General features: G+C 36.8%; 1 protein-coding gene across 5 annotated transcripts in view; it reads right to left on the bottom strand.

Moving 5' to 3' along the window:
• LOC149808523 (uncharacterized) overlaps positions 1-13063 on the bottom strand; it is a 126732-nt gene that overhangs the window by 28164 nt on the left and 85505 nt on the right. For all 5 annotated transcript variants that reach the window (XM_089978417.1, XM_089978425.1, XM_089978408.1 and 2 more), the window contains 3 exons: positions 12300-12423; positions 4479-4619; positions 2833-2907 (listed from right to left, as the gene is read on the bottom strand). In XM_089978417.1, coding sequence (XP_089834543.1) covers positions 2833-2907; positions 4479-4619; positions 12300-12423 — 340 coding nt within the window. The remainder of the gene's footprint in view (positions 1-2832; positions 2908-4478; positions 4620-12299; positions 12424-13063) is intronic.

Below are 13063 nucleotides of genomic sequence, written 5' to 3'. Positions count from 1 at the left end.
AAGTTGTACCCATCGATGGTGACAGAGGGAGGGGAGTCTGCATCCTGCCCCATGGCGTTCGTTTTCTTCAAACTGATGGTCAGTCCAAATTCTTTACAAGCATGGGAGAGGCGGCATACCAGCTGCTGAAGTCCATCGTCCATGTGTGATGTCAAGGCTGCATCGTTGGCAAAGAGCAATTCACGGATGAGTACCTCTGTGACTTTAGTCTTAGCACGGAGACGGGCGATGTTGAACAGCTTGCCGTCAGCCGTGGTATGGATGTACACTCCCTCGCTGCAATCCTTGAATGTGTACTGGAGAAGCATGGAGAAGAAGATGGCAAAGAGCGTCGGTGCAAGAACACAGCCTTGTTTGACTCCGCTGATGACTGGGAATGCTTCAGATGTTGCACCACTGAAGCACACTGTGCTGTGCATATTCTCGTGGAACGACATGACAGCAAGCAGACGTGGGGGGCAGCCGATCTTCTGCAGGAGCTTGAAGAGTCCACTCCGACTAACCAGGTCAAATGTCTTCGTCAGGTCTATGAAGGCAATGTAGAGGTGAATCTGCTGCTCGCGACACTTCTCCTGCAGCTGACATAGTGAAAAGATCATGTCTACCAGTTAACCTGCCGGCTCGAAATCTGCACTGGGACTCTCGGTAGACACGGGAGGCTATGATCTGCAAGCGCGCCAGGGCAACACGGGCGAAAGCCTTTTCAACCATGCTGAGGCGGGAGATGACTCTATAGTTGTTGCAGTCGCTACGGTCTCCTTTGTTTTTGTACAAAGTGACGATGTTGGCGTCACGCATGTCCTGTGGGATGTATCCCTGTTCCCAGCAAAGGCAGAGAAGTATGTGTAGGGGCTGGAGCAGTGCTGGTTTTCCACTCTTGAGGACTTCAGGCGGAATGCCGTCGCTTCCAGGAGCCTTCCCACACACAAGACAATCGATGGCTTTTCCAAGCTCTTCCAGGGTGGGCTGTGTGTCTAGCTCCTCCATGACAGGCAGGTCTGGAATGGTGTCCAGGGCAGTTCAAGTGACATTGTTTTGGGTTGCATATAGCTCAAAATAGTGCTGGTCTGTGATGACTTCGCCCATCTTGGACTTGAGGGGGGCAGTCTTGTAGCTGCGGGAGCCTGTCGCCTTTTTGATACTCTCATACATTCCTCTTGTATCCCCAGTGTCGGCAGCTGTCTCTATACTGTTGCAAAGGTTCAGCCAGTAGGTGTTGGCACATCGGCAGGCGGTCTTCTGGGCATTGTTCCTTGCAATCCTGAGGGCTTGTAGTGTTCTGGGGCTAGGTGCAGCCTTGGCAGCCTTGTATGCCAGGAGGGCTTTTCTCTTTGCCTCAGTCACGGGCTCCATCTCCTCCCAGTTTGCCTCATACCAGTCGACATTCTTTCGCTCCCTCTTCTCGTAAGCTGTGATGGCTGAATTGAGTCATGGATATGGGACCACTTGGAGTCAATGGTGTCATCAGGTGTCACTTTGGTGAGGGCTTCCTTCAGTTTGCTGATGAACTGCTGTGTTTTCTCTGGGTTGCTTGCACAGCAGGTGTTGATGCGTGGGTGACCCTTCTTCTTGGGTGATATTCACACCTTGCTGGCCACGTGGGAATGGTCCTTGCTGCAACTGGCACAGTGGTAGCTGTGGGTGATGAGAACACTGGCCAGTTCTGCACGCCTGGTGATGACGAGGTGTAGCTGGTGCCAGTGGCGTGAACGTGGGTGTCTCCATGACACCTGGTGGATCTCCTTGCATTTGAAGAAAGTGTTGGTCACACATAGGCTGTGGGAGCAGCACATCTCCAGCAGTTGCTGACCATTCTCGGTGATCTTGCCCCTTCTGTAAAAGCGGAGACAGGTGGACCAGGCCTCATGGTCAGCTCCCACTCTAGCATTGAAGTCTCCTAGTAAGTAAAGGCTTTCATTGTTGGGGATACTGGATACTGCCTGATCCAGAGCCTCATAAAACTTGTCTTTCTCCTCGTGGGTGGAGCAGAGGGTTGAGGTGTACACGCTGAAAATGTTGACCTGGCCAAAGGATGTTGACAGCCGGAGGGCAAGGATTCTCTCAGTACCTGTTGATGGAGGTTCAATGAAGGCGATTAGTGTGTTCTTTACAGCAAAGCTTACACCATACTGCCTAGATTCATCCGAGGGCTTCTCCTGCCAAAAGAACGTGTAATTGGCTTCCCTTATGGTGCCGCTGTCAGCCAGTCGGGTCTCCTGGAGGCAGGCAATGTTGATGTTCAGTCGGGAGAGTTCTCTGTCAATGATGGCAGTCTTCAGTGCATCGCCGATCTGCTGTAGGTCAGCAGTCAATCCAGGACACATGGTCCTGATGTTCCAGCTTGCAAAACGAAGAGTTGGAGTCTTCTTATTTCTTCTTTTAATCTTTCCTGGTGCGGAGTTTCATGGCCCACTTGTCAAGATGGTTCTCTATGTTCCACGCACCCAGTGAGGCAGGCAGGCCATGGCAGGCAGCACCTTACTGACTGGGGGCTGCCCAGCTTGAGGCGGGCGGTAGCTGTCCAGTGAGACCTGGTGATCTCTCCCACCGTCAGAAGTAACCCCTGGTGCCAGGAGCTTGTAATGAACACTGACCAAGGATTTGGAATAATCAGCTCATGTTAACTTAAAAGACAAAGAACAACATTATGAAACAGAGGCTACAAGTTATAAGGTCTATTTTAACTTGTATGAATAGATTATTTACTATTATACTTGATTCCTTTTATAAGGAAAAGGATCATTAACTAAAATAAGGCATGACCCTGGGTAATTTAACTTTAAATAAGAAAATGCATATGGCACAACCATCTTACAATATACTTCTGATTACCTTCAGCTGAGGTCTCCTTTACTATCAAGGCAGTTACTTCAGGACTGCACTCTGTAATCATTTCTCTTGCTGACACTAAAGAAAGAAATTAATTTAATTTACAACTTATTCTTACTGAAATGTTATTAGCAAATTTAGAGAATAGATATTTGAAAGGGGTATTTTACTATGAATTTTGTATGGTTGTTTAATGCACTATATTCCCACTGTGCAAGTATCTGCAAGAATGGGGGGTCTATATGTACTTTACGAGTCAAGATGATCTAGAAACAACATTCTGAAAGCCACACCAACTACATGTATATAATGCAAGTAAACATGTTCTTGGCATCTGATGTCAACAATCCGTAGAAATATAATTCCTGGAGTCAAGTTGATGAATAGAAGACATGATCTATATTAGAAATGTATTTATCATTTGTCATGTGACTTCAACATTAGTGCTGACCCTTGTTTTGTCAACGTTCTCTTTCCTTCAGTATTAAAATTCTACATTATATATCTTCTAACACTTTCTTTTGGGTGTTATGATAATCATCAGCAGGAGAGAAATGAATATTATACTGAACTACATTCATACAATTTTAAATCATTAAAGGCAATGCTAATCTTTTATTTGCGGAATGTAAAGATGATTCCTCAAAGGATTCATCATTAAAACCATTTCCCAAGTGTCTGGTATTTTTGTCTAAATTTTAGCACTATATACAAAGCTGTAAGAAAAAGTTAAATATATGCACTAAAAATGGAACTGAATGAAGTAGCAACATTAAAGATTACACATCAAGTCCTTTTTGGACAAATGAAACAACATAAGGAAATGTCTCAATCAATACAGTTCTATATAAAGTCAAACCTGTCTACATGATTCATCCAAAATTGGAAGCAATATACTTACTAGTAGACAATCACAGTAAACAACAAACTGATACCTCACGTTATGTAATATTTTATTATTAAGTAATATTTTCAAATTATTACAATCCAGATAGCTGCAGATACAAGCATTGTCTAATGAATACGTCATGAAACTGATCAACACAGTGTATACCATAAACAAATTTCTGAATGGGTATGAAGAAGTAAAATTATCTGAATTGATAGTATTTCTGTGTAATACAAACCTCTCTTGGATTGCAACATTACCCTGGATTTATCAAAGTTTTGTATAGGTTGCGCTTACAAGATGACCCCTACTTTGCAAGAATAAAATTCTCAGCATAAAAACCTGACCTATAAGTGAGTATATAGGGTAGTTCGTGTTAATTAAAAGAACAACAGCAACTGTTACAACAGAAAACTGATTAAATTTTTAGATTAAGAAGGTTTATATCAACCTAGATATATTGATCTATATAAAACTTTTTAGTATATTTAAATGTATTCCTTTTATTGGGAACTGGACCATTTCTAACAAATAAATGATCTCACAAATCTTGAAAAATGCTTTGTTCAGTTTGCTGAACTTTGAAACTTTCTCACATAACTAACTTTAATAAATATATCCTCAAAGCTACTTACAAAACTTAGTTTTCTGAATTAGAAAAAATTACTAATTGGTTTGCAATATTATGGAACAATACAGAAAACTTTCCCATGTTTGGTTCAGTCTCATTTAGTAATTCGAAAATTATCAATATACTTACTGCATAATTTTCTTCTAAAAAATTCCTTCTTAATAAAACACACCAACACAATGGCTGTGAACACAATCAATACAACGAAGACAGTAATGGCTACCGTTGCCCCATCAGGCATAGAACTGCTTTGATTTTGAGGTTGTATTTCTGAAAATTTAAATACAGTATCCAGTAAGAACAGCAGTGTTGACAGTAAAACGGACTGACAGGCTATTTATATATGATAGCTAGGTAGGTAAGTATGTGGTAGGAAGATAGGAAGTGACGCATGTGGCCTGATTTAATAAATAATTACATGCATAAAAAGAGATTGATCTGCCAGTTCCTATGAATGACTGCATCAAAACAATTCTACATATACCTAATATGTCATACTGATCTGCATGGTAACAGAGTTATGTCAAATCTCATCCAGAAAAGCTGCTGCCATCTCCTGCTTTATACCAGAGAGATCTATCTTTCTTGGTTATATTACATAAACTGGATTTTCTATTGACTGAAGCAAATGTCTCATGAAGTTCTATAAACTCCTCTGTTTCTCTCTGTCAAGATCTCCTTGTCTACAAATCAAACTCTTTTAAAAACAGAATACAGATTGACATTTATAGAGACCATTCTAGTTGATTTACCTTGTCCATTACATCCTCCTCAATTAATCTTTCCATCACAAACAAATATACATTAGAACAATCTGAAATCTATTACTGATGAATATTTCAATCCACTTTTTTGAAGAGGTGTAAATAACTATTTAGAACAGCTTGTTGTGCTATGTATTTACATATGGATAAGTCACAGGTCAATTGATGCTCTGACAAAGGTCAAATGGAGAAAAGCAATAGGCAAGATTGCATTATCTTTAGCAAATGATCCAGTAGTTACAGATAAAGATATAAATAAGTCTGGTAAAAGGTCAGCCAAAAATACTGTGCAGTACCATGTCCCCCCAGAAAACATCTTTCTTGTCTTTCTTTGTTTCTACCATTCCATCACTGCACATATGAAATCCTTTGAAGAAACTGAAAATTTGCCAATGTGATGAAAGTACAATCAGTTGGTTTACTTCATACTTAAGTGAGAGAACACAACATGTTTATATAAATAATGTTCTATATTCTATACGAACATGCTACAATTAGATATTGAGTACTACAAGGCTCAATTCTAGGTCAATTACTATTGTTACGTATATCTGATTTAATATATATATATATATTTTAATTTAATTGTTTTTCAGTTTTAAATTATTTTTTTCTTACATGCTATTGTAATGTAAATTTATTCACTAGAGATGATACTTTTTCAGAAAACTGTTTGACCTTGACTGTTAGTTTATAAACAACATGTGTTGATCTAAATTCTTTCCTGGATTCTGAATTAGTAAACAAAGTTTTATTTTATTTCAAAATGATTAGTTGTTGTCAAGGTCATGATGGGACTACGTGGGTTAAGAAGTAAACACTTTTTATATTTTTATTCTGGGAATAAAATCATTGGTTTAATCAAGGCCATATTCTGTGAATGTGATATAAACATGATCACCCGACTTCCCCCCCCCCCCACTTTGATTTTGCGATTCTGGTTTTCCATAACTAAGCATTTGTTAGTTATAACAGTGAAGTGTAGAGAGAGATTTCTTAGTTTTTGGGCTTTTACACTTGGTATCAAGTTGTTTTCTTTGTTGTTGCCAGATTTTGAGTTAATTATCTTCAAATCATTTCAATTTCAAAAGGATTAATTCTTTATTCTCTGGAAATATTTTAAGAGAGCTTACATGGATTTTGGAAAGACACTGTTTACAAGTTTAACTTGAATTTCCAATACTGGAGTGCCATTATTAGTATTTCTACAAGAAACTGTAGATAAACACAGTACTGACTACAGCATACATCATCATCATCTATCTTGGATTTTACATCAGGATTTAAATTTGAAATTATTAGAACATTTATTCCTAGGACTTTTGGCAATTTAATTCATGGATTATTCTTAGATATATTACTTTTGGATCTGATTCTTGAAACCATAAGTTCTCTTTTTTTATCTTTTACAGAATTTTCCAGAATAAATTATTTGTTAAATTTTAGAAAGCTTGTTGTTTTCACTCTTTCTGTGTTACTGTTTATTCGTGCCTAAACACGTAACAATGAAACTGGGCATTCGTCCTTGGATATTTAAATTTTTGGCTAAAATATTTCAGAAAACTTTGTGTTTTTTTTAAATTTGAATCCCCTATGTTTTTGAAATCTTTAGTGAGATCGACAAGCTTTTTCTAAAATGGCGACAAAAGTGGAAATCTTTCTTTCAAATCCTACCCAGGAACAATTAGATCTTTTCAAAAAAGATGATTTGATTCAACTTGCCAGAAAATACGATCTTTCTGAAGTAATGGCTTCCTTAAGGAAACAGGAAATAAGAAATATTTTGGTTCAGTATTTGGAAGAAAAGAATGTTTTGAATGAAATTGCTTTGGTTTCAGTCAGTACGTCTGTATCAGACTGACACAAAAATGAAGGAATTAGAATTAAAATACAAGACTGAATTGGAGTTGAGGAAGCTGGAGCTTCAGAAAGATAAAGAAGAAAAATAAATGCAAAGTAGTTACAGTTGGAGAAAGAGAAAGAACAAATGAAATTCAAGAAAGGAAAAGAACAAATGAAATTATAAGCAGAAGAAAAAGAAAAAGAAAGACAAATGCAAGAAAAATAATTGCAGTTACAATAAGAAAAAGAGGTGAGAGAGAAACAGGAAAGAGAAAAACAAATGCATTTGCAAGCAGAAGAAAAAGAGAAAGAAAGACAAATGCAGTTACAAGAAAAACAAATGCGATTAGATAAGGAAGAAAGAGAGAAAATGAGGACATATCAATGCAAAATGAAAGAAATGGAACTGGCAAGTGAAAAACACATTCATTCTTCAAATTTAAATTTAAGTTTGGATCTTGCAAAGAGCATTAGGTTAGTGATCCCTTTCAGAGAAAGAGAAGTAGACAAATATTTTATTCGTTTTAAAAATGTTGCTGAAAATTTGAAATGGCCAAGGGAGCACTGGACTCAGTTACTACCATGTGTACTTACTGGCAAGGCTAGTGATATTTATAATTCACTGTCAGTTCACAAAAGTGTGACTATGATGTGGCTAAAGAAAATATCCTAAGGGGTTATGAGTCAGCCCTGAAGCTTATCGGCAACAATTCAGAAACTATAGAAAAGAAGCTGGACAAACTCATGTCAAATTGGCTAGAGAAAAAGAGCAATTTTTTGATAGATGGTGCTTAGCCAAGAAAGTTGAGTGAGATTATGAAAGTCTCAAACAACTTGTATTACTTGAAGATTTCAAAAACTGTGTCCATAGTGATATTAAGTCTTATCTTGATGAGTATCAGATTGAAAATTTGGAAAATGCTGCTTGTGCTGCTGATGAGTATTTTTTAACTTATACAGTTCCTTCCACTCAACAGTCTTTTGGCAGAAAAGTATTTCAGCCTAATACAAGCCCCTCTAAACCTCAAACTGGCACAACTTCTAAAAATCAAACTTAAGAGAAGCTTGATTCAAGATCCTTGTCTCTTCCTATGTGTACCTATTGCAAGAAAAAAGGACATGTTATTTCTGATTGCTACAAATTGAAAAATAGGCATAAAAATCAAGACAGACCTATTCCAAATGCTCTTATTTCTAAGAGGTCAAGGTCACAGTCATGTATTGAAAGCAAGACATTTGTTAGGTCTATCAAACCCCAGTCTGATTTGATTATGGAGAATTATGAACCATTCATATCGAAGGGTTCTATATCAATCTTGGGTGATTCGGCCAATCCTGTCCCTGTTAAAAGTTTAACGGACACAGGAGCTTCTCAGGTCTTTTATTGTCGGGTACTTTGTCTTTTTCTGAGAAGTGTTCTTCTAATGAGAGTGTTCTTATTCAGGGAGTTGAGTGCGGCTTTGTTAATGTTCCTCTCCACTGTGTAAAGTTGTCATCAGACTTAGTTTCAGGGCCCGTGACAGTCAGAATGGTCTCTGTTTTACCCGTTCAAGGCATTCATTTATTACGAGGCAACGACCTAGCTGGAGACAAGGTTGTGGTTATTCCACTTGTAACTGACAAGCCTTGCATGGATCAGAAAGTCGATCCAATTAAAAAAGAATTCCCTGATGTATTTACAGCTTGTGCAGTTACCAGAGCTATGGCAAAGAAAGCTCTTGAGAATGATGTTGATAAGGGCAGTATTCCTTTAGCGGACAATGTATTGGTCAGGCTTTTGATGAGGTCACTTTCACTCCTTGTTTGGATCAATCAAAAGGTATTGATCACAGTGATCCTCTTTTAACGACTCATACTCTTTATTTTAATCAGGGTGATAAACGACAATCACTTGTCGTCGAACAGGAAAAAGATCCTGAGATCTTTGTTTGTTTCAGAAGGTCATTAGTGAGACTGAAGCTAATGAAGTTCATGTCTGTTATTTCATTAAAAATAGAATTCTTATGAGAAAATGGAGACCTCCCGAGGTACCTGCTGATGACACGAATGGTCAGTGAACTATCAGATTCCAGTTCCCAAACCTTACAGACAGGAAATACTTAGTATGGCCCATGAAACTCAATTGGCTGATATTTAGCGATCAATAAAACTTATCACAAGATCTTAACTCATTTCTATTGGCCAAAAATCAAAAGTGATGTTGCCAAATACTGTAGATCTTGTCATACTTGTCAAATAGTAGGAAAACCAAATCAAAAAATTCCCAAGGCTCATCTACAACCTATTCTTGCCTTTGACAAACCATTTAGTATAATTATGGTAGATTGTGTTGGTCCCCTACCTAAGACCAAGTCAGGTAACCAATACCTGTTGACCATTATGTATGTGTCAACAAGGTTTCAAGAGGCAATTTCCTTGAGGAATATAAAATCTAAAATAAGAGTAAAAGCATTGATAAAGTTTTTTACTCAATTTGGCCTTTCTAACTCTATCCAATCGGGTCAAGGATCAAATTGTAGGTCTGGAACTTTCCAGCCTATTGTGCTTGAATTTGGCATTCAGCAATTCAAGTCAAAAGTGCATTTATGGTTTGACAGACCTAAAATGGAGAGAACTTTTGAGTTTTGTAATAGTGCAGTTCTGTCTTTCTTGCTCATTTTTCAAATTTTTTTTAGATTAGATATTACGGCCCTTAAAAGGTTAGGAAGAAAATGAATGAGTGAAATTATAATATTAGTGCTCCTGGGATCTAAATAAATCACAGGAGTACCATTATATTGAAAGATATAGCCAAGTTAAATATGCAATTAATTTAGTTGTACCTGTCCCAGTCAGTGAAGATTTAAATGAAGGAATATCATCAGATTCTACTGACATTGGAGTGACAAATCTTCGGAATTCAGAAATTATGAAAGATCTGGACCAGAAACTTTCACATTTGCAAGAGCAAGAAAGAAATGAACTTAAACAGTTATTATTTGAATATGAACACTTATTTCCAGATATTCCTACAAGGACAAACAAAATTTACCATGATGTTGAAATTGTAAATTCCAAACCTGTCAAATAACACTCGTACAGGATGAACCCTCTCAAACAGGAATACTTGAAAAAGGAAATTCAATATTTGCTGGAGAACGATTTTAAAAGAGCCCAGTAAAAGTGACGGAATTCACCATGCATACTTGTTCCAAACCAGATAAAACTTTACGTATGTGTACTGATTATAGGAAAGTGAATAGTGTGATAAAAACAGATTCATTCCCATTACCAAAAATCGATGACTGTACTGATGAGACTGGGAATGCCAAGTATGTTACCAAATTTGACCTTCTGAAAGGATTTTGGCAGATTCCACAGAAAGAGCAAAGGAACTTTCGGCATTCATGACTTCAGATGGACTTTACCAATATAAAGTAATGCCATTTGTGATGAAAGGGTCGCTGAGTACATTTCAGTGCCTCATGAATATGATCACCTCTGGTCTAGACAATTGTAATGCTTACATCGATGATGTCATCATCTACAATGACACCTTGAAAGAACATTTAGCAGCGATTCGGGAATTCTTTGACAGACTCACAGATGCATGTTTGACAATTATTTTATCTAACAGTGAGTTCTGCCATGCTAGTGTATCTTTTCTAGGACATATTGTGGGACATGGATAAGTTAAACCTATAGATGCTACGTTCGAGGCTATCTCTGAATTTCCCATGTATAGAAATGTATTATTTCATATACACTTTTTGTAATTCATAAGATTACTTCGTACGTTTTTCTTAAAACTCATGTATTAATCTACAGTAAAAAGAAAGCTTTATCATATAAATTGTTTTTTTTTGTGGGGAAAGAGGTTACGTATATCTGATTTAATATATATATATTTTAATTTAATTGTTTGTTTGTCAGTTTGAAATTTTTATTTTTCTTACATGCTATTGTAATGTAAATTTATTCACTAGCGATGATACCTTTTCAGAAAATTGTTTGATCTTGACTGTTAGTTTATAAACAACAGGTTTTTTATCTAAATTCTGACCTAGATTCAGAATTAGTAAACATCTTTTTCTATGGGGGAAGATATAAGGTATATCTGATGTGTAGAGAGAGATTTCTCAGTTTTTGGGCTTTTACACTTGGTATCAAGTTGTTTTCTTTGTTGTTGCCAGATTTTGGCTTTCAAAAGGATTCATTCTTTATAAACTCTTTCTGTGTTACTGTTTATTTGAGCCTAAACATGTAACACTATTTACATTATTTATTAATGACCTGTCACTTTTTCTAGGGGACTCAATTTCATCAAATGATCTCTATGCAGATGACATAACATTGTCAGACACCCAAAACACAAAACGTGAACTTGAAATTTCTTTAAAGGATGCCCTAAACAAACTGGACAACTTGTGCACATGCAATGGCTTGGTGGTAAATACTGGGAAAACTAAAATATTACTTATCTTAACACAGCAAAAATGAACCAATCTTGATAGTGATGAACTATGTCTGACTTGGTGTTTTGGTTGATAATAAAATATCATAGACTGAACATATCAAACATGTCAGTAAAAAAGTTAAGTCAAGTTTATGGCTTCTCAGTAGGATAACACATTTTCTCCCAGTAAGGCACAGAAAACTATTATAACAGTTACATACAACCCCATTTAGATTGCTGTAATACAGTATTGGGTAATTCAAATGACAAAAATATAGCAAAGTCAGTACATCCTCAAAGAAGAGCATTTGGGCTAATATCAATCCAAGAAGAAAGCAAGGAAAATTTAGCTGGTAAGTTAAAAATATTGCCTATTAAAGACCTAATCTGTTTGAGAAAAGCCAAATTAATGTACATGATATCCAAAAATAGTGCTCCTGAATATTTACAATCACTGTTCCAGTATAGGCTACCTGGTAATACTCCCCACCTAGGATCCATGTCTAAAAAATTCCCAAACCAAATAAGGAATTATTCAAAATAAGTTTCCAATACTCTGTAACTTTGCTTTAGGATAGTAATCCAGTTGAAATTAGAAATACCCTCTCTATTTCCTTCCTCCAAACCCATATATCCAATGGCTTCAATGATGTACTTCAATGAAAATGAAAAGAACTGTGTTTGTATTCATAAATTGCATTATATTGACTATATGGTTTCAATATGAATGGGTGTGTATCCATTTGGTGAAAGAAAAGAAAGTAAATATATTGTCTATGTCTGTGCATACCTGTGCATTTGTATCTAAATATCTTCCTTTGCATGAGGGCCTCAAGGTGGATTAGCTCTTCAGCTAGCTGTGTTACTCTCTTTAAATAAAGTCATTATTGTTATTATTATTATTATTACCTGTGTGATTTGAACACAGACTGTCAACATGCCCCTTGAAACACTGTATTGATTTTCCATCAGCACAAACAGTATAGACTCCTGGCATGGGTCTTGATTCGAAATAGATGACACTGGTGTTGCCCTGAAAGGAGATACAAAATAAAGTGTAATGAAAGATACATAAAACTTGTTCCAGTTTGTGATTGTCTTTAGTATGGACCAGACAAGATGAAGCTAAATTTGCAAATATACCTACTAAGTAAAATCCATATTAGAGTATAGACTTGAGATCAACAGCACAGGTTCTGATTCAGCAAATAAGATACGAAAACACAGAAAACCATTACACATACTACAGCTATCCAAAATGTGGAGTGGAGGGGGTGGGGTTAAAATAAATTTTAACAATTTTATACTTACCTGCCCCTACTGTCTTAATTACCATTTTCTGAAAGAATCACCCTCATTCAAATTTAAAAATTTCATCCTAAATCAGAAAATTCCTGAGCATACAGAACTATAGAAAACAAAGACCCAGTCTGAGCCCACAACATAGGCCCATAGGTATAACAAAGACCCAGCCTGAGCCCACATCATATTCAGTAGTTATGCTCTTTTCACTTGGACCCTGGTTACTTTTATGGGACATCAGAGTCGAGGTGCAAGGAAGAAATCTTGAAATAGCAACAGTTAAGTAGCATTACATTAATAAAATTAGTTTTACTCCTCCTCAAAAAAACTACATTAAAATAGGAGTAGTACAATGTCTATTGTCTTGCTGA

The sequence above is a fragment of the Sinohyriopsis cumingii genome, chromosome 1 (genome assembly GCF_028554795.1).
Source record: "Sinohyriopsis cumingii isolate HCF-2022 chromosome 1, ASM2855479v2, whole genome shotgun sequence".
NCBI lineage: Eukaryota > Metazoa > Mollusca > Bivalvia > Unionida > Unionidae > Sinohyriopsis > Sinohyriopsis cumingii.
Note: the sequence above shows the minus strand (reverse complement) of the source record. Positions and strands in the feature narration are given on the sequence as shown.